The 20,559-nt window shown below is 31.5% G+C and overlaps 4 protein-coding genes across 19 annotated transcripts in view; 2 read left to right on the top strand and 2 right to left on the bottom strand.

Moving 5' to 3' along the window:
• The window catches only part of LOC115877133 (serine/threonine-protein kinase MARK2-like), a 136,733-nt gene extending 132,330 nt beyond the window's left edge, over positions 1-4,403 (bottom strand). For 6 of the 16 annotated variants that reach the window (XM_030893260.1, XM_030893274.1, XM_030893264.1 and 3 more), the window contains exons 1-2: positions 4,248-4,390; positions 1,163-1,275 (exon numbers count right to left, since the gene is read on the bottom strand). Coding sequence is in view for 1 of the 16 variants with exons in the window: in XM_030893279.1 (XP_030749139.1) it covers positions 1,163-1,213 (51 nt within the window). In the remaining 15 variants the exon portion in view is untranslated. Of the gene's footprint in view, positions 1-1,162; positions 1,276-4,247 lie in introns of all 16 variants that reach the window. The other 10 variants (XM_030893271.1, XM_030893265.1, XM_030893275.1 and 7 more) reach the window with 6 other exon arrangements.
• A 409-nt stretch (positions 4,404-4,812) lies between these two features.
• Positions 4,813-6,086, top strand: LOC115877135. Its single transcript, XM_030893281.1, has 3 exons — positions 4,813-5,420; positions 5,514-5,650; positions 5,710-6,086. Exons 1-3 carry the CDS (start codon positions 5,360-5,362, stop codon positions 5,992-5,994), a joined length of 483 nt encoding a protein of 160 aa, XP_030749141.1. The 5' UTR covers positions 4,813-5,359; the 3' UTR covers positions 5,995-6,086.
• LOC115877137 (baculoviral IAP repeat-containing protein 5.1) lies at positions 5,983-6,748 on the bottom strand. The gene is made up of 2 exons (XM_030893282.1): positions 6,438-6,748; positions 5,983-6,343 (listed from the first exon to the last, which is right to left on the bottom strand). Exons 1-2 carry the CDS (start codon positions 6,552-6,554, stop codon positions 6,038-6,040), a joined length of 423 nt encoding a protein of 140 aa, XP_030749142.1. The 5' UTR covers positions 6,555-6,748; the 3' UTR covers positions 5,983-6,037.
• A 696-nt stretch (positions 6,749-7,444) lies between these two features.
• Positions 7,445-20,559, top strand: part of LOC115877132 (cilia- and flagella-associated protein 52) — a 32,035-nt gene continuing 18,920 nt past the window's right edge. The window contains exons 1-6 of the mRNA XM_030893259.1: positions 7,445-7,600; positions 7,671-7,870; positions 8,175-8,292; positions 13,071-13,336; positions 14,611-14,776; positions 18,106-18,290. Of these exons, the coding sequence (XP_030749119.1) occupies positions 7,519-7,600; positions 7,671-7,870; positions 8,175-8,292; positions 13,071-13,336; positions 14,611-14,776; positions 18,106-18,290 (1,017 nt within the window). The 5' untranslated portion in view covers positions 7,445-7,518. The remainder of the gene's footprint in view (positions 7,601-7,670; positions 7,871-8,174; positions 8,293-13,070; positions 13,337-14,610; positions 14,777-18,105; positions 18,291-20,559) is intronic.

The following is a 20,559-nucleotide window of genomic DNA, read 5'->3' as shown; positions in this document are numbered from 1 at the left end:
CTTTTACACTGGACACGCGTTTCGCTAACCATGTTAGCATCATCAACAGATGATTATAAACTATTTTTTTTGGTTTGGTTTGGAGATGATTATAAACTCTAAAAAAAATAGTTTATAATCATCTGTTGATGATGCTAACATGGTTAGCGAAACGCGTGTCCAGTGTAAAAGTAAAAGTGTTTTGGTGTATTGTGGTGATTTAGTGTTTTATTTTGCTATATTATCTCCATTTCAGTAGTATACATGAAAGTTTTTAAAATATTTTTTTTTTCCTACACAAATTTTTGCTACAAACGTAAAAACCGGCAACACTGTATGCCGTTTTTGATTTTGTTTCTCTGTCTGTCAACCGGTCATTTTATTATTCTCTGTCTTACACCTTAAAATCCAGGCTAGCGATTCTGTAAACATATTTCCTGTCTAGTGACTCATCAATCGTATACAAATAGCATAGGCTAGACAGGAAATTTCTTGCTACGAAGCTTACAGAATCCCACTGCAGACCACACTTCTAAAATGACCAAATCGGTATAACAATGGGCGCATTCAGTAAACACACCGGTATTAACCGGTAAAGACCTACCGATAACTTTTCATTGAACGAGTAAATAAACCGGAAACAAAATACGGTAGGCTCTCAAGTGATCGGTGACCACAACCGGTGAGTTACCATTGGCATTCACTTTAATTTTCTGCACCGGTGGAGTAACCGGTGTTTTTGACTGAATGCGCCCAATTAGATAATTAAATGACAGATTACAATCAGAAATTTTTGGCCGAAAAAATGGCTGAAAATTGGTATACTTTTGTAAAATTAAAAAAAAATGTTTTCAAATAAAGTTTTTTCAAAAATTCGACAAAGTTGTTAGTAGCAGAGTTATTAACCTTCTCTCTGGCTATCTCTGGCCACTTTTCTGGCCATATATTACTTGAAATGTCACTTTTGACAGCCAAAAGCAAGTTAATCTTTGGTTAATTATGTCATTAATCAAATTCAAAACAAAAACTAATTTCAAATTTCACCTACAAATAAAAAATAACACCGTATTATGCAAATTATAGCTGTGACAATTATTTTTGCCAGGGTTAGTTTAAGAGTGATCAAGCAATGGAAAGTGGGAGATTGGATGGAAGGAAAGCGGTAAAATTGTGCTCTCTTTACCTCTAAACTTTCAGGAACAGTCTGAAGAGTGGAGCGCATGGCTGTCGACATCTCTAGTCGACTTTGCCAAGATGGATGTTAACAAAACGGTCGTCTCCAGTACTTTACATTAGCTGCAATAAGAATCATCATTTAATATAAATATTAATACTCTTTTCTTATCGCCTTGCACCTTCGCCATAATTAGTTATTTAAAACAAAGTTGTTTAAATTGTATCTTAAAAAAATTAAAAGTAAAACCACGCGATAGACCGCTCTATTGCTTGTCATACTTTAATATATTTTTAACATAAAATGGGTCACCAACCAGAAGCGATGAGTGGCAATGTATTCTAAAAATACACAAGTGTAAACTACTCCGTGTGATTCAAAAGAAACTCACACCTGTTGAACAAGACTCGTACAAAAGTAACAGGACAATAAAACAAATAATCTTTATATAGAAATTATTAATTTTGGACGAAATAAACCGGCTAGACGTCATTAGTGATTTGAAAGTAAAGAATGCTCTGAGTGTCTTTTATATTATAAAATGTGTGATCAAAATGCTTCATCCAGTGTGCTTAGACAGAAATAAATTCCTTATTAGACATTTAACCAGTATTTAACAACTATTTAAAGCTGACTGTTTATCTAAGCTCATCAACAAACTTTTTGATCATATATTAATTTATATTCATTTGCTATATATGTAAAAAAATATATTTATGATTTTATCTAAAAAGTATCACTAATGATATGTATATCTATCCAACGAGTAGGAAGATTTCGACAGATGATATCCAAAAATGACAGAAAAATAAATTTACGTATGAATTAAAACGACAAACCCAAATGTCACCTGTCACTGTCATGTATCCTCTCGTTGGACAGAGTACACTGTAAAATACCGTATGATCGAAAAAAAGGACGTCCAGTTGGTTTGGAAATGAACATCAATGACATGCCCTACATAATTTTTACATATAAAATGACAGCGATCTTCATTTCATAGCCATCGCTGACGCCGCTTTTTTTTAAACAAGTAGACAGTCAAAAAATACATGTATTTTTTTAACTGTCCACTTTGAATTTCGATAAGAATTGTTCTACAGAGGAACAATTCTTATCGAAATTCAATCAAAAAAATTGTTAATTATAAAATACTAAAAAACAAAGGCAATTAAAAAAATGTGCTAAACTATGTATATTTAATTTCATGACAAAGGGCTTACTATAATATTAATTTTTCTAATAATAATAATAAATAATGTATAAAAACCAAAAAAATACTGTATGATCGAAAAGACAGCTTTCAGTTGGCTTGGAACTGAACATCGATGACATTCCCCAAATAATTTTACATATAAAATAACTGCGATCATTTTTATTTCATAGCCATCGCTAACGCCGTTTTTTTCAATCATATTGTATTATTCTGAATTCCTGTGACATTCTCAAAAATACTTAAATTGGGTATATTTACTTAATGATTTGTATTTGTATTAGAAATGTTTATAGTTTCATTAATCTTAAAGTAAAATAAGTTGTACTTATTTAGATTTTCGTTGAACAAAGAGAAGAATAAAAAGAGAATATAAGAATAAAAATAAAACATGGATTATTATTAAAAAAAAATATTCATATTAATAAAAAAATTTAATAGAAAAATCAAGATGATAAATCCATTCGCAATAACATTATAGCAAAGACTACATTATAGTACATAAAAAAAACAGATTAAAAAATAAATTACATTTAAAGACACACCTATTATAGAGGCTACAAAATAGAAAATTTATTTAGGTGCAACTAAATATTATTGTATTATTTAGATATATGTATCTAATTTAAGGCAAGTCTCGATATGTAACTATAAGTATTATCACTTTTTTAATCGCTTATTAATTTTGTTATATGAAATCATGCATATTAAACCAAAAATATAAAGAAATTTCTTGACAGCTTATGGAACACAACAAAAAAAGACAAATAAATCTCATCTAGCTTAAATGTTCCCTCTAGATTCCCTCCAATTATAAATTATACAGGGTGTAAATAGATGGGAAAAAATCGATGATTGTTTAAAAAAAAGAAATTTTCGTATAATTTTCATTAATACAACTTTTTCATTAAAATAATTTGGTTATAGGTATACCTGTTAAATAACCAAAATATTGTATAGGTAATAGGTATAACAATCAATTTTGATTTTTTATCTCTATACATTGAATTATTTACTACAACTGAATTAGTTACACCCTGTATAGACAAAACAACGTCGCTAAAAAACTCTTGATAGGTAGGCAGGGTAGGCATTAATCCATGCATTAATCTATCTATGAATAGGCAAAAAGAAAAAAGATTCTAATAAAATTACTACTTTGTAAACAGTGTAAATCATCGATGTGTAAATTTAAGATACACTAATAGAACTAAAAAACGTATTGACACCAGTATCAACAAATCAAAATTATCTAAAACATGGTTTAATTTTTTGCCTTGTTCAAAATATTTTAGAAATTAATGACCTTACAGCTGTTGCAAAGAAACCACGGCGTTGAGTGACTCATTATTCAGTCTCTTATTTAAGGAGTACCTGTACTACTTAAGACAGGTAGACTGAAATTGTTTTTACCAATATATCTCCGTTTTTTTAAGAAAAATAAAAACATTAATAATTACTGCAAATTCTAGCTTAAGTTTAATAACAATTAAAATATTGCTGAGAAACTACTAGTTCAAACAGAAATCCCGTAATAACACTAATAACATGAACAAAAAAAGAAAATGTACCTAATAAGGCAAACCGTTTCTTGTTGAAAGCTAGCGAGTTGACCTCTACGGGAGGAATGGATTTTTCAAAAAAAAATTGAAACAACAGGGTAATAAATAACATAACTATGGTAATCCGGTACAAAACTGATAAGTTTCGAATTTCCTCTTGTGCTAATTTAGTCAATTTTAGTTTTTTCTCTATATTTACGAACCAAGTGAAAGCTGTGACAGGAGCAAACGATCCAAGAAAAGTAACATTTTATCACACTGGTCAAGAACTATTTGATAATATAATTAAGCACTGTTATTTCTAGATAGTAAAACTCACCCATAAAATAGTCTTTTTCACTATATTTTGCCTAAAAACTAACACACACCTCAAAAAAGCATACTTTTTAACAGTTTCACAAGATGGCTGGGCGAACAGAATTTTACATATTCTTCAGAAACGACATACGTTTTCACGTTCCGCCTAGAGAACAGCAAAACTTCATTTTGATCAATGTCTGGCACGTATGTCGTTTCTAGACCTTAATCAATGACGTCATTGACAAGGTGACATCGTCGGCGCTTGCGCCAATAAATCTGAAGCAATATTCTTCAACCGCACTCAACATCTTAATTTTTTTAATTTCCAAACTGAAGATCCAAAACGAATTCAAATTTAATTGATATATTATAAAAAAATGGATAAATTTCTATTTTATATTAGTATTTAGAGAAAAGCACTAAATCTTTTTATAAAATTCATTCTTGCATAACATTTGATAAATTCGTAATAGCTTTGCCAAATAAATTTTTCTAAATTTATAGATTAATTAAATAAAATACACTTTTAAATATTTTATATGAAAATATACGAGGTTAGGTAGGCAGAAAAAATTGCACTATACTAAAATGTTTTATTTACCATTATAAAAACTTAAAACTAAATAACAGTTAAAATTACCTAAACATTATATAAACAAAGAATGAAGAATGTCTTAAATAATGAGTTTTAATCATGTTTTAATATTCTTTGATAAAACTATCTCAATCCAACGAGAGATAAGCATAACTGTGGCAATGATTATCTGCCATAAAACCACATAAAAGTAAATTGTTTTTTTTTCTCATTTTTTGGATGTCGTCTGTAGAAATCGTTGGAAAAATCAAAGGAAAAAATAGATTGTAATTTTACGAACCCCGCGCATTCACCAAATTATTAATTTAAAAACTGCTCTAAAAATGGAACTTCCACTTAAGTTTATCTTTTCTGGCCCTTCAAAGGATTAAAAAATTTAATCCGTTTTAAATCAAGATACCTCACTTTTGAATGTTATCAGTATCTTTATCAACAACAATACTATTTAGTTTAATTTTAAAATTCATTTTCAATACCTTCTTGCTACGATATAAAACTTAATTTTAATTCGGAGTTATTAAATATTGTCGTTTACAATGGCAAAGGAAAATCTTTGGAAGTTTGTTATAATTCTTTCAATAGCAAGCTATGCCATAGGTAAGTTGTGCTAAATTTTAATGCAAGGAGAATAATTCCATACATAAAACATATATATTAGCTTCTAATACTTTTTTCTTTCTAATCTAAAAGGATTGAAATGTTATACATGTTCATGTACTGAAGATGATTCTGACGCATCATGTGCTGATAATGTGGAATCTTTGGGTACCAGTGCCATAACAGATTGTGACAAAAAATACTGTACAATAACTCGAGTAGACTACAAGGTGATTTTATTATAAAATACTTCTAAAACTTAATACATCTAAAACTTAAGATTTTGTAGGATCCTAAAGGAAAACTGCAATCTATTAATAGAAATTGTGTTGATAAACTTAATCAACCTGATGGTATTACTGAAGATGAAAGTTACAGAAGTTACTCAAGGTCTTGCAAGCAAGATTTATGCAATAATGGAACTGGAAAGGGATCATCGTCAAGCCGGGGAAGTAGTTTAGGAGACAAATCAACTATTTATGCTCCTGGAATAGGCTCCTCCTCTTCTAAACTACTTCAAACATCTATATTTCTAATTCTAATTACTATACTTACATTATTAACCATTCAATAAATTAAAAAAATACATAATGAATAGTTTTATATATAGCTTATAGTTAATATATGTCTGCTCTTCGCTTTAACTTATTAAACATTTTTGTTACAGCATTTCTCTTTTCTTGATACATCTTATCAATTACAATTTGTTGATATTTATAATGGAGATCTAACCACTGTGCCAAGGTCCAATTATCCTGCGCTACTTGCATTTTAGCAAAGTCACATTCTTTGGCATGATTTAGATGTTCCTTCCATGGATCGTCAGCAGCTTCCCATCCATCCAAATGTTTATTACAAAAAAAGCAAGCAGCAGAATCAGGATCTCTTAATGAGCCAGTGAATATAAATCCAGCTTCTGCCATCTAAAAAAGGCCATTTTCAAATTGATGCCTTTATTAACTGCATTATATTTCATTCGCATATGTGTATTCTTTAATAATTAGTTTTCGAAAATACCTTGTCAGCGTTACATGGTTGGTTTTCCTTAAAAACCCATTTTTTAAATGTCTCTCTCCTTTGTTGTTGATCAAAATAGTTCAAATTAGAATGTACTGGCTGAGAATTAACTATCATAGTTATTTAGAAATGAAATATTGAAATACTGACTATAAATATTGACTAATACACATAAAATAATAAATATAAGACTAACACAATCGTATTATATTTAAAATCCCTATGGATTTCCAAATAGATTTCGAATAAAACGATGTTAATCCGTTATTTTAAAATGCTACAATGTCAAAATCCCGTCACTGGTCAACTGTCGTCACTGTCCTTGGTCACTGTCAGATTTTTCAAGAGACAAAAATAATCTTTGGAAAGCGCCTGTATTTAAAATCTATGGTAAATACTTAAATCAAAGAATCAAAGCAATGGATCAAAGCAAGGATGTGCGTTTAAAAAAGTATCATCGTTTTTTTGGTTTTAAATAACATTACCGGCATAAAACGTAATTTTGAAGGATAACTAACAGAGGTTACCCTAACAGAATTTGATATATTATAAAAAAAAAAGTAAATTGCAAAAAAACATTGCCCAAAATGTAATTTTCTACGTAGAAAAAATTGTTTTTGCACGCCCCTGGTATAACCATAGATATGAAAAAGTTTGAAACCTTAGATAAGGTAAATATGGTAGTAATTTGGTTTTAAGGCCATAAATCTCTGGGCCATAACTGCCAGGACGATCCGGCCAAGTCATTTACAAATTCTTCTTTTTCATATTGTTTCTTTCAGGCAAACAAGAAAGCCATCTAGTGATATAGACCAAAGATCAAAGATCTTAAACTCATATATATATTAACTAAAGTTCCTAAACTACACAAACCTTACTATCTCTATATCATACTCTATATCTCTGAAGCCATATAATTTTTCAAAGAATTTTTTACCCGTTTACCACAGAAAGACTTCATTGATAACTTTGGTTTCCATGGTTTCCAGAACCCGCCATTTTTCAATAAAATTTGAAATAAATCATAGTGACACCAAATAAAAATACAAATGGAATAAAGTTATGTTCATAAAGTTTTAATATGTCAAAAGTCTGTGAAGTTTTAAGCGAAAACGATAGCGATGTTGAGGAACTAAAAACCAAAGCAATTATTGGTTTTGATGGTAAATTATTTATAACAAAATGTCGGTTTTAATTAATTGAAAATTATTATACACATTTTTGAAATAATAGGAAATACTATAAATGGCTTTATTGTACATCCAGATGGTAAACATGTTGTTTACCCCCTTGGTAATAAAATAACAATTCAAGAATGGGATACTAAAAAGCAACGCTTCCTAGTTGGACATACTAACAATATTTCATCAGTATGTGTTTCGAAAACAGGAAAATATTTAGCAAGTGGTCAAATCAATCACATAGGATTTAAGGTATAATCAAAGTGGGATCATATTATATTATGATCAAAAAAAAAATGAGCAACTCTTCGCAGTAATAGGTTCTGGATCATTTTGCAAACAAAAAAAAACAAACCCAGAGTTTAACCAACACAGTCAAAACACGCATCAGCTTATGAAATGAAGATCACTGTCATTTTATATGTAAAATTAGGTATATGGGGAATGTCATTGATGTTGATTTCCAAGCCATCTGAACGCGTTTTTTTTTTAATCATACAGGATATTTATTTAATAGCTAAACTGTATTTTTTAATTAATATCTTGATATTTATAGGCTCGTGTCATAATATGGGACTTTGATAATATGAAAATGATAAATCAACATGAACATCATAAAGTTCGAGTTGAGGCTGTTGTCTTTTCAAAAGATGAAAGATATTTAATATCTTTAGGTAATTTTCTATTTTTAAAATTTAGTTTTATTCTTTGATAATAGAATCCTTAATTTTAGTTCAATTTTTAATTCATTATCAAGAGGAAAGTTAAACAAAACTGACACAAAGGCAATATACAGGGTGGCGCACCTCATTCGCCTCGGTTGATTATATGAAAACGGAAAGATGTAGAAACAAAATATTTTATGAGTATATGTGGGAAGGCAATGTGCATAATTTAAAATTATTTTGAAATGTACAGGGTGTGTCAGAACTAAGATCCATACCAAAGTTATATTTTTTCTTACGGAACACCCATTATTTCATTTTTGGATTCTTGGGCATAAAATAAGGCATTAATTATAAGGGTTTAATATGTTTAAAAGTTTTGGTTTTTGAGATATTTAAAGATATTTAAATATGCATGCTATAATAAAAAAGTTTGTCAACACCTTGTAGGTACATTGCTTTTCAGAATTAATTCCTGTGCTGACTTTGAAGCCAGACAAATAAAAAAAAACTTTACTAAAAAATTTGATTGTTTCCTTAAATGTATCCCATATAACACACAATATCCGCAGGATATCCATAGAATGTCGGAATGTCCTATTACAAGATCATCCTATAAATATATCTGTAGGATATCCTCTAGACATCCTGAAATCCTATAGATGTCTCAGAATAGAATATCCTCTGGATATCTCTGTCGTATATCTAATGTACATCCAGCTGAGATATCCAAACATGCTCATGATAATAAAATATCCTAACAATATCGTCTAGATATTTAGGAAAAATAAATAATGTACTACTTTTTATATTACATAAAATGCAATAAACCATACAGATAGATATATATATATATATTACGTCAAGGCAACAAAATATCCTGTTGGTATCTTCTGGATAATCTGGATATTTATGAGGTTGGCCACTCCCAGTAATACAGAGAATTTAAAACGCCCGCGCAAAAAATTTCCCACAGTCCATCTCGACAGTTGTTTAGTTTTGATGGTTTTTGCATCGTGTATTATTCAGTTCTTTGATTTAGTGAAATTCGAGGTGAATTCGGTCGTTTGTCGATATTGGATGGGCTTAAAAATGACTGAAACTAACAAAACTGGTTGAGTTTGACTTAGTTTTTTTCTTATACTCATAGTTCTAGCCTTGTTCTAGCAGAAATTCTATCCTAACCTCAACTAATGTCGAAAAAACGACGAACAACTCAGGTTCTCACAATGAAGAATTTGTGACAAAATTATAGGTGAAAATTTGTTGAAAATCGCTTGTTCTTTATCTCTAAACCCATTTTCGTGTTTGATCTATTCAAACAGAAATCCTATTTTTGGGTTTAAATTGTGAGTTTCTGGAATGTGTGGTGTTAGAAATTATACCTGTATCCTGTGTGCTAACTTTGATGTAAACTGTTGCTGCTAGCTCTGCTGCTAGACATAAACTGCTAAACTCCATAAAGGGTAGTATAATCTGGTATAATACCATACGATCGAAAAAAACGGCGTCAGAGGTGGCTTGGAAATGAAGATTGCTGTTATTTTGTACGTAAAATTATAGGAGGAATGTCATCGATCGTAATTTTCAAGCCAATTGAACGCCGTTTTTTTTCGATGGTACAGCATAAATTGAAAGCTCTTAACTCATACAAATAAACTTCTAAATTTTGACGCAAAATTCATTGACATAATATGTAGGTATATTTTAGAGCTGTTAATAAAAATATCCAATGAATAACGTCAAAATGTGGCTAAATAAAACTAAATCGCAAACGTTTTTACTATAAACTAAGGATGAAGTAAGTATTGTCAAATAACAGTCCTCATATAATGCCCTAAAAATATTCTATAATGCTCCCAACATCATCCTTGTATTATCCTAGAAATATCCTAAATAATCGTAAAAGGTTTGCCTAGGGATGTCTTGAAGATGCCTTTTTTTGTCCCACTTGGATATCCCATAAATATCCTCCTCTGGTTTTTGGATATCCCTAAGATATTTACTATATCCTTGGTGAATATCCTCAAAAAAAAACTTTACTAAAAAATTTGATTGTTTCCTTAAATGTATACAGGGTATCAAAAATTGATGGTCTATTTTAAATATTTATTTTACATAAAAACTTCGTTATTTTAAATACAACACTTTGTATTTTTTTAAATAAGGCGAAGCAGATTTAAATGCTCTTTCAAACTATATTAGGGTAGCGATTTTTCAATAAAATTGTAATCAATGTCAAGATGGCTGGTGTCGCCATATTAATTTTCTAGTGACACTTAGTAGCTATTTTCAAAATCGACATTGGTTTATGGACTTTATATTTAAATTTATAACAGGTTATTTTTATTTAATTTACCTACAATAAGGGCAATAAGTAAGTATTTATTATTTTATCAAGAAAAATGAAGCATGCAGTATCTGCTGGCGGAAAGATTGGATATGTTACTATAGTTACTAGTGATTTTATTTTGTGAGAACAATTGCTTGGGGGGGTTGGCCTGAAGTGTTAATGCTCAAAGATATCCAAATAGAAATTTTCTTGACAAGCCTTCTTTTGAAAAACTACTTTTCCTATTTCGCAGAGCTGATAGTGTGGTATTAGAAAAACCTATTAGGCAGAAATCTGTTTTTGGAAGTGAAGAAAATAAATTTGCCTTAATTGGTTCTTTTATAGAAAATCCAATATATCTAAAAGTCATTGTAATATAAATCAAGGAACTGCTTCTTTATTTTTCTTAATAAAATAATAAATACTTACTAAACTATTGTAGGTAAATAATAATAAAAATAAACTGTTATAAATTTAAGTAAAGTCAATAAACTAATGACGATTTTGAAAATAGCTACTAACTGTCACTAGCAAATTTCCAATGGCGACACCTGCCATCTTGATTGTCATTTTATTGAAAAATCGCTTTTTATTCAAAATCTGAGCCAGATAGGTATAGGAAACCCTAATATAGTTTGAAAGAGCATTTAAATATGCGACTTATTTTAAAAAATACAGAGTGTTGCATTTGAAGTAACGAAGTTTTTATGTAAAATAAATATTTAAAATAAACCAGCAATTTTTGATACCCCTGTATACATTTAAGAAAGCAATCAAAATTTTTAGTAAAGTTTATTTCTCTGGCTTCAAAGTCAGCACAAGAATTAAATCTGAAAAGTAATCTACAGGGTGTTGACAAACTTTTTTATTATAGCATGCATATATAAATACATATCTTTAAATATCTCAAAAACCAAAGCTTTTAAACATATTAAACCCTTATAATAAATGCCTTCTTTTATGCCCAAGAATCCAAAAATGAAATAAAATACCGGGTGTTCCATAAGAAAAAATATAACTTTGGTATGGATCTTAGTTCTGACACACCATGTACATTTCAAAATAATTTTAAATTATGCACATTGCTTCTCTACATATACCCATAAAAATTTTTGTTTCTACATCTTTCCGTATTCGTATAATCCACCTAGGCGAATGAGGTGCGCCACCCTGTATATGTCGTTGTATAACTCCTTCTATGTATAGTCAGTACATATTATCATACATGAATAGTTTCTGGAACGTAACATTTCGAATCCTAAAAATATATATATATATATATATATATATATATATATATATATATATATATATATATATATATATATATATATATATAATGGTTTTAAAAGTAACTAATTCACATGGTCAGAGTTCATTCACAAGTTTCCATTCTGTGTACTTGTAACTTGTAACCAATATTTTGTCGGATGCCGATGCTGTCGAGAATTTTTTTTATTTTTCTTAACGTTGGGCATATTGCAAATCTTACTAAATTTTGTCTTATTTCATCTTTATCCAGTAGAAGTGTAGTTGTATTTGTTTTTAGGAGAAAAATGGTAGAACATCTCTACCTAAATAAACTGAAACACTTCTTGTATGAAATATATAGGGTGTTTCAAAAACATGTATTATCTCTCGTGAGGAGATTCCTCACGTAAAAATAAGATTTATTTGTATATATTAACTTAGGTCCGATTCTGCTTTGTTTCGTAGCTACAGGGATTAAAGTCTTCATTTTTTTTCGATTTACATATACTTTATATTCTTTCAACTACTTTTAGCGATTTGTATAGAATTTTGAAAAAGTTACTATAAGTGCGACATATTTTGATGCTAAAAAAGTGTCGACAGCTTCACCAGTGACGTGCATAAGGGTTATCATTCAGAGATTCATTAGAATATTTTTCTAAAAAAACTGTAAAAAATATCTCTGCCTATGTGGCGTATTCATCTCTCCAAAAAATCATATATGGCTATTTCGCCACTGCAAGAAAATCTACAAAATAAAATAATTATTTTTTGTAAACAGTACTGCGTCAATCCAAACGGAAACTACTTGTCAGCAGTTAGGTTTATAGATATACAAATTTGCCTAACGAACAAAAAAATGCTTATCGTTTCGGAAAGTTTATCTCTTTCCGTCGTCGGAAGCAAAAAAAAATACAAAGAAAAAAACTATTTAAATTCAACTATACTATATTTTTAAAACAGATACGTCTACAAAAACGTCAACTAAAGCAAAATCGGACCTACGTTGATATAAAAAAATAAATCTAATTTTTACGGGCGGAATCTCCCCACGAGAGATGGCACATGTTTTATGAAACACCCTGTATGAATATTACAGTACTGTTTTGTGGACCGAAAACGCTGCGTATCGGAAACGATTCGTATACGCGCACCGACTTTGCTGTAATCTTATTATTCAACGATTGTTACTCTTGCTTTGTAGGAGGAAGAGACTGTGGTTCCGTGGTAATATGGGACATGTCGGTAGGGCAGGTGGTGTGCGGGTCACGTGCTTCCCGTGGCTCCCAAGGCGAAGCTACTGTTTTGCTGCCCATGACGCGACGTGGTCAATGCTTTGTTTCGGCCGGCGATTGCCATTTGGCAGTGTGGAAGATCGATGTGGCCGCTAGGAACGTCCGCGCCGTTGATGTTACCATGTCCAAACTGAAAAGGAAAGTGCTGTGCATGGATGCAAATGAAAGAGACGAAGTACGGATCAACGAAATACTATAAGATAATCAGAGGCGTAGAGAATATAGAATGTACAATGTATGGGAGGGGAATGAATGACCGCGACTTTACAGATCTGTTGTGTCCCCCTTTCTTGAGTTGTAACGCATCCTACAGTCTCAGGGTTTTGACAAAAGCAAGTATCTGAGGTTTTGTCGGGTTTTACAGAGGTTAGTTCTCCATCTCCGATATCAGTCATACCAAAGTTTATGGCACGAATGGTTGTCGTCTCGGCGCACTCAGTAATGGGGTGTTCTGGTGTTTCCCTCTTTTCCCACAGAATCTGCATTTGCCATTGTTTCTTAGCTTCCATTTACTGAAGTGTTCGTTGAGGAGACAGTGTCCTGATAAAAACCCCGTGACAATCCAATAATTCTTACTTAAATCAAGGAAAATCTTTGATTCTTCTCGGTCCTAAGTTCTTAACAATTTCTTCAAGTGTCTTAGACTGTTGGAGGATTTCCATTACAGGTTAACTATGGAGTTTTCCAGGTTTTCATTGCCTTCTATCCTTTGGTGGGCTGGCACCCAGAATAGAAGGACTTTATTATCTTTGCCCAATTTGTTCAGCTTCTCTAGGCATTCTTTGACCAACTTGGAATTGATGGTTACAGAGTTGATCGTTTTTAATGCTGCTGGACATAGGATAAGATGGCTATTTCTTGTTTCCGATAGTTCCTATCTAAGATAAGTTGTACGCATCTTTCGATAGCTTAGATTTCTTGCAACTTTTACAACATAAAATGCATAGTAAAATGTCTCCAACGCACACTATGCATTTTGTGTGGAAGCGGCTGCTTTGATAAAACCTAAATAATTCAAAAATGGTCCACTCAACTTTTATATGTTTGAAAGCGGATTTTTTAGTTAAATAAAGCTAAAATGTAAATTTTTCTTAACTTTCGATGGTTTTTTGTTTATTTTTATTTCATTTTCTGGCGGTTCTGGTAAAATCTCACAATCACATCGTGGGTTTGCTAATCGGACTGGCGAACTCACGACCCAGATCCGACCGTCGCGTCGTGTGCGTTGTCGCTCGTTGCCATTCATTAAAGGACCGGTCAGGACGGACCGGTCTGCGAATGAATGGCGGACTTTAAAGTTTTTTACCACCTCCAATACGAGTAGTTAAACTCTGTATATCTGTTTGCAATAAATATTCATTACTGTTGAGTATATGATTTGCACTTTATATTTAACGATTTGGATACATAATAATAATTATATTTTACTTCCGTTATTCTATTCCAAAGGTGTTATATTGTGGTACTACTACCGGCGACATTTTGAAAATACGACTGAATTTTCATCATGACATAGAAATTTTGGAACCCGTTAAAACACCTTGCGTGGTTGGATGTTTTGCAAGAATATCTAAGAAGAAATTAAGAAGAGGAAGCGTGGACCTATATCAGCATGGTTTGTTTATTTTGACTTTATTAGCAATTTTTGTCCAAAAAAATCCTATTTTATGCGAATTTGGGCTCGCCAAAAAAGTTCTAGCTCCTCCACTGTTGAGCAATATGCTTATCAATATGTTGACCAATCCACACAAATAATTATGTAACTGAGCTACATGTTGAGCAACCAACACACTTGCAAACTTATTGGCGACAACTCCATTCGCCAACAGTGCCCCAATTGCACACTAGTGCTGTCCCCTGATTTACCCCCATTTACAATAAAAATTAGTCTACATGTATCATTTTGAACTATTGCCGAACATAAAAATTTGCAGAAAATATTCTCTTTAGATAATTCTCCAACATTAAGCTTGTCTTAAAGAAAAAATAACAGTATATAGTATTCACGGTGATGGCACGTTAGACGTTCATGGAGAACTGGTGATGTGAAAATATTGAATGGCCATGGCCGCAAAAAATAATTAAATTGCAATATTATATAAAAAATTTTGTAGGTTATCACAAATCAATGAATTTCGTCCAGACAGACTAGATTTTTATTTTATTTTGTCAAAGGTTGTCAGTTAGTCATAATTAAAATGTAAAACTACGAAATACGTTATACGTTGCTGCAGGAGTTACACTATAGCGGCTGTTTTTTCAAAAGTTTAACCTTTAGCATAACTTTATCCTTATAACTTTTTTATTGTTTCAAACAAAAAACGGGTGTTGGTATGTGTATGACATAAATCAGGACTGACTGACGTATTCAATTAATTTTGGTCACTTCTTGTTTCACCGGAAATGGCAACAACTTTTGATTTTTACATTATAGGTACCCCCAATATATTTGTTTTTTACTTTATTCGATAGATATTATTCGATTCTGAATAGAATGCTTTTTTCGCTTGTAGTAAAAAAATAGTTATTTAAATTTCAATCTAGATTTTCTCTCTAGAGATGGCTTTTTTCGTAACGAAAAATTGACTCGAAATAGCAAATATGTGCCACCAAACTATTTGTCAAAAAACGCCTTTTCCAAATATGCTAATGAGCTACCCTTGTTCCATTTGAAAAAATTAGGTTATGATTAAAAATACGATTTGGGCATCTTTTAACTGTCCAGGAAAAATCACGAAAAACTTCAAACGATCAAATCCATTTTTCCAATGCTTCTTGATTAAAAATTTGTTTTATCATAGCTATGGAACCCTAGATTCAAATTTAAAATACTATTTTGATATGACGTTCTATTCAGAATGTTATTTTCTATCGAACAAACTCAAAAAATATCGAGGATGGAATTCAAAAATTATAAGTTGTAGTCAATTGACCGAAACTAATTGATCACGTCATTCAACCTGATATACAGGGTGTCCCAGGCTGAGCGTGCATTAGAAGTTTCTAGAGAACTACAATATCGATTTTTTGCACATCATTGTTTTACAACGATATCTATCGATTAAAAATATTTTCAATATGGCGGTACTTCCGGAAATACCGTTGAAAGTTGACAGCAACTTTCTTATTTTAAATGAGTGCCCCATTTTTTATTACATACTTAAATTCTCCGTAAAATTTTATGAATTTTGATATTAAACACTCTATACCTCAAACATTAACCGTTTTTGAGAAAAAAAATATTTAACATTTTTTGACGAAAAAAACTGCCTGTAAAAAATATGTGTATAGCCTAAACGTCAAATTTAGTGATTACCACAGCCATGTGTGTCATAAAGAAAGGACATGTGGCTATCTATTTCAAAAATCAAATTGTTCGAATGTAATACAATAATGACCGCAGCTGTCATGGAATTGAGCGATTAAAAAATTATCATAAATCATTTTTTTCAAATTGAAACCCCCTTTTTTTATTTCACTAGGGAACAGGCCTTTTCAATTCGTTACTTTTTGACTATACATGTTCCTATACCAAAAATGAATTGCTTCTAAGTTATTTAAGATTTAATTTTAAAGTGTAAATTTTTCTTGATTTTAACCAGTAGCCTATGACTTTAAACATCAAGTGATGTAAAACAATAGATTTGCCCATATTGTGTCACTTTCTTCAAAAAGCAGTATGTTATCGATCATCATTTCCAAGCCAACTTTGCGCTGTTTTTTTTCGATCATACCGTGTATTATTACTATCAACCCTTAGATATCACTAAAGAGCGAAAATACGAGATATATTTTTATAAATACACATTTTAAATTCTTAAGGTAGGCAGTATTTATAATATAGGAAATTTAAATAATTCGTTCTCTGACAGATGGAAGGTCTGATCTGGTAAATTGTCTGACTGTTTGACACTTAAGTCAAAGGAAGCTAGATAAAATCAAGAAAAATATACTTTTTCAAACTAAATCTTAAACAACTTAAAAACGATTTATTTTAGGTATAGGAACATGTATACTCAAAAAGTAACGAATTGGAAAACCTTTTCACTAGTGAAATAAAAAAAGTGGGTTTCCATTTGAAAAAAATGATTTATGATAATTTTTTAATCGCTTAATTCCATGACAGCTACCGCCATTATTATATGGCATTTGAACAATTTAATTTTTGAAATACATAGCCACATGTTTTTTCTTTATGTCACAGTGGCTGTGGTAATCACTAAATTTGACTTTTAGGCTATACAATTTTTTTTTGACAGGCAGTTTTTTTTGTCCAAATATTTTAAATATTTTTTTTTTCTCAAAAACGGTTAATGTTAGGTATAGAGTGTTTAACATCCATATTCATAGAATTTTACAGAGAATTTCAGTATGTAATAAAAAATGGAGGCACCCATTTAAAATAAGAAAGTTGCTGTCAAGTTCCGGTATTTCCGGAAGTGCCGCCATATTGAAAATATTTTTAATTGATAGATCTCCTTGTAAAATAATGATGTGGCAAAAAATCTCTGATCTAGATATTGTAGTTTTCTAGAAACTTCTAATGCACGCTCAGTCTGGGACACCCTGTATGTCATATTAGTTATATAAATACGTATTAAATCTCATTTTTTATCTCAAAAAATAAAGAATAACTTCTTTTTTTGTTCTTTTAAAATAAATATAGTTTTGACTTGAATAATAAAGGAAGATGGAGATAATGGGCCCGTTCAGGGACGGTCACCGGCTGAGTGGCTGAGTAAGCGGTTTCCCTAAACGTTCTATTTTACACGCAAAAACAGTCAGCCGCTGAGCAAAATACTCAGCTGTCGGTCAGCCGGGGGGTTCCCTCAACGCGCACAATATTACCATAAATAAGTAATGACGACATAAGTAATATAATAATAAGTAATGACGACATAAATAAGTAATGACGACATTCTACGTCATATTTATGAATTTTAGGCGTACGATCCATAAGACGACTCTTTAGTGGACAATTAATTGTCGGAGCAGGAGATGGTACTTTAGAATTGGTGGTCGAAGCAGAGAAGCCTGTTTTGTTGGACATCGATATTAAATTACCTTCCATACCCGCATTGACAATTTTGAAGTCGACGAATGTTTACAGTGCTGTCACATCTATAGAGGTAAATATGAGCATACTTAAAAAACGATAGACATTTTGATAGCAATTACAATCTTTGAATTAAAAAATTAAGGATGGAGTATAATGGTAGCCATATGTATCATGGATTAGAGGCGGAAACCACACCATGAGCCCCCATTTTTGACAGTTTTTTTCGTCTAATAAAAAAAGAAATCTCCCATCCTTATTCCTTAAAAAGATAATCCAATTCTGATATCATTTGTAACGTATGCAATACAAATCTGAGTACTGCTCACAAAGGCATAAGAGTATACTTATTTTATTATTACTTATTACACTTGTTACCTTTAAAGTAAAGTGAATAATGGTGCCCGGTGGCGTAGAGGTACAGGCTCTCGTCTACCAATCTCAAGGTGTGGGTTCGATTGCCACACCCGGCATTTCATCAGCCGACTATTTTTATTAAAATAAAAATAGTTTGGGTAGCTAGGTCGACTCAGCCTTAAATGAGTACTTGGGATTCACAATCCTGAGGTAATAATAGGCGGTTGAAGCGTAGTGCTAGCCACATTACCTTCCTTGTATACCGAACGGTTCTAGTATAGCAAGCTGTACCTTGCTACTCCCAAGGCGTTAAACGCTATATACGGGAGCTATTATTATTAAGTAAAGTGAATAAGAGTATCGTCACATGACATCCAAAAAATGACAGACGAACAATTTACCTGTGAATTAAGACAGATTTTCTCACTTTCAGGTATTTCCTTGCTAGACTAACTTTACATACCTAAGTAAACTCATAATTTATTTTTCGACGCATCCGGATTTCAGAGCTTACTTATCCGGAATTTCCAACAACTTGTATGGAAACCTTGAGTTTAGGTTACGTACAGTTCATACCAAATTAACTTTTAGTCACGTGACTAAGCTTGACCGGCACAGCGTTGCCCACTTTTATATATTTTCTTTTAATAAAAATATTTTAGGAAACAAAAATAAATTAATTATGAATATATAAACAGTTATTATCTACATCAACAAAACCCACCTTCTTAACAGCACTTATGGGACATAGAGGGCCATTACTACCGATTTCCCGTTCAAAATATTCTAATAAAGTTTCGGTGATTTTTTAAGGCTATTAAGCAGTCTTGTACACTTCGCACTAGAAGAGGTTCTAAAAAGAACAATGTTCGACTGCAAGGTCTGCTAGTAAACATGTTCAAGCTTAAAGTATCATAACACTATTTAAACCAAAAACTCGTAATACAGAACTGAAGTGTCAAAAAGAATGACAATGTCAGGAAATAAATATATAAATGCGGCAACTTGACATTTTTTATAGCAGAGCTACCATCTGAATCCAGGGTTGCCACCCATCCCGATTTTGTCGGGACAGTCCCGATTTTGATCCAAAAATCCCGCGTCCCCACGCAAAGCCCTAATGTCCTGATTTTTATTTGTTTAATAGCCACGTTTTTATTAAACAATAAAATTGTAAAATTTATTATTAAAAATACATGTTTATTAATTTCTTGAATTTAAAAACAGTTCTTTTCCACGAATTAATTAAAATCTTAGAAATTTTAGAATTAAAAGAAATATAATAAAACTTGCGTAAAGGAAATTTGCCAAAAAGGATATAAAAATTATAGATAAAAAATAAAGTATTTTTAAAACTAGAGTAAATTATATGCCTTCATTGTTTAAGGTTGTTATTTATATATTTTCACGTATGATGTTGAAATAGACAAACGCTAGGAATAGAGATGTTCAGTTAAGCTCATTAGAACGGAACTACAAATCTCATTTAATTTTAATAAATCGCATATAAGAATTTTTGAATTTTATTAAAAATGACTCTTCACTGGCACGAACCGCACACTACCGAACAGTGTAATCCTGATTTTCTGCAGCTGCAGGCTGCGTTGCAACCTTTTATGCATTTACAAGAAATCATCTTCAATAACTCTTGGGGAGCGGCGCCTTGCAGCATAGGAATGGGTATAAGTCCATTGGATGACTGCTTCCAGTCCCAGTCAGTGGGTATTTTTTCGTTACCGTACCATTTTTGGACTTGTAGGTATGTACGAAATGAGTGCATGCAAGCCGCATCTTCGGTTGGAGGAAGGGATGCAAGATTAAATAAACTCTTTGTTATAGATTGCGCAAAAAAACGATGTCTATAGATGTCTAGTGATGTGTCGTCGCTCTGTGACCCATAACGGGCAAGAAGAAATTGAATTCCAACGTTGGCAAAACAGTAAATGGCAGTTTTCAAACTTGTCTGATTTCTTAGAACCTTAAGG

Source organism: Sitophilus oryzae, unplaced genomic scaffold (genome assembly GCF_002938485.1).
Source record: "Sitophilus oryzae breed Bouriz unplaced genomic scaffold, Soryzae_2.0 scaffold_1442_pilon_pilon, whole genome shotgun sequence".
Classification (NCBI taxonomy): domain Eukaryota; kingdom Metazoa; phylum Arthropoda; class Insecta; order Coleoptera; family Curculionidae; genus Sitophilus; species Sitophilus oryzae.
The sequence above is the reverse complement of the archived record's forward strand: the minus strand, read 5'-3'. Positions and strand labels throughout refer to the sequence as shown.

Bases quoted from the DNA above. Each gene is read 5' to 3' on its own strand.
- LOC115877137 (XM_030893282.1), bottom strand. From the start codon at position 6,554: ATGATAGTTAATTCTCAGCCAGTACATTCTAATTTGAACTATTTTGAT. The intron at 6,344-6,437 runs GTATTTTCGAAA...GGCCTTTTTTAG, and splicing joins AACCATGTAACGCTGACAAG to ATGGCAGAAGCTGGATTTAT.
- LOC115877135 (XM_030893281.1), top strand. From the start codon at position 5,360: ATGGCAAAGGAAAATCTTTGGAAGTTTGTTATAATTCTTTCAATAGCA. The intron at 5,421-5,513 runs GTAAGTTGTGCT...CTAATCTAAAAG, and splicing joins AATAGCAAGCTATGCCATAG to GATTGAAATGTTATACATGT. The intron at 5,651-5,709 runs GTGATTTTATTA...AAGATTTTGTAG, and splicing joins TAACTCGAGTAGACTACAAG to GATCCTAAAGGAAAACTGCA.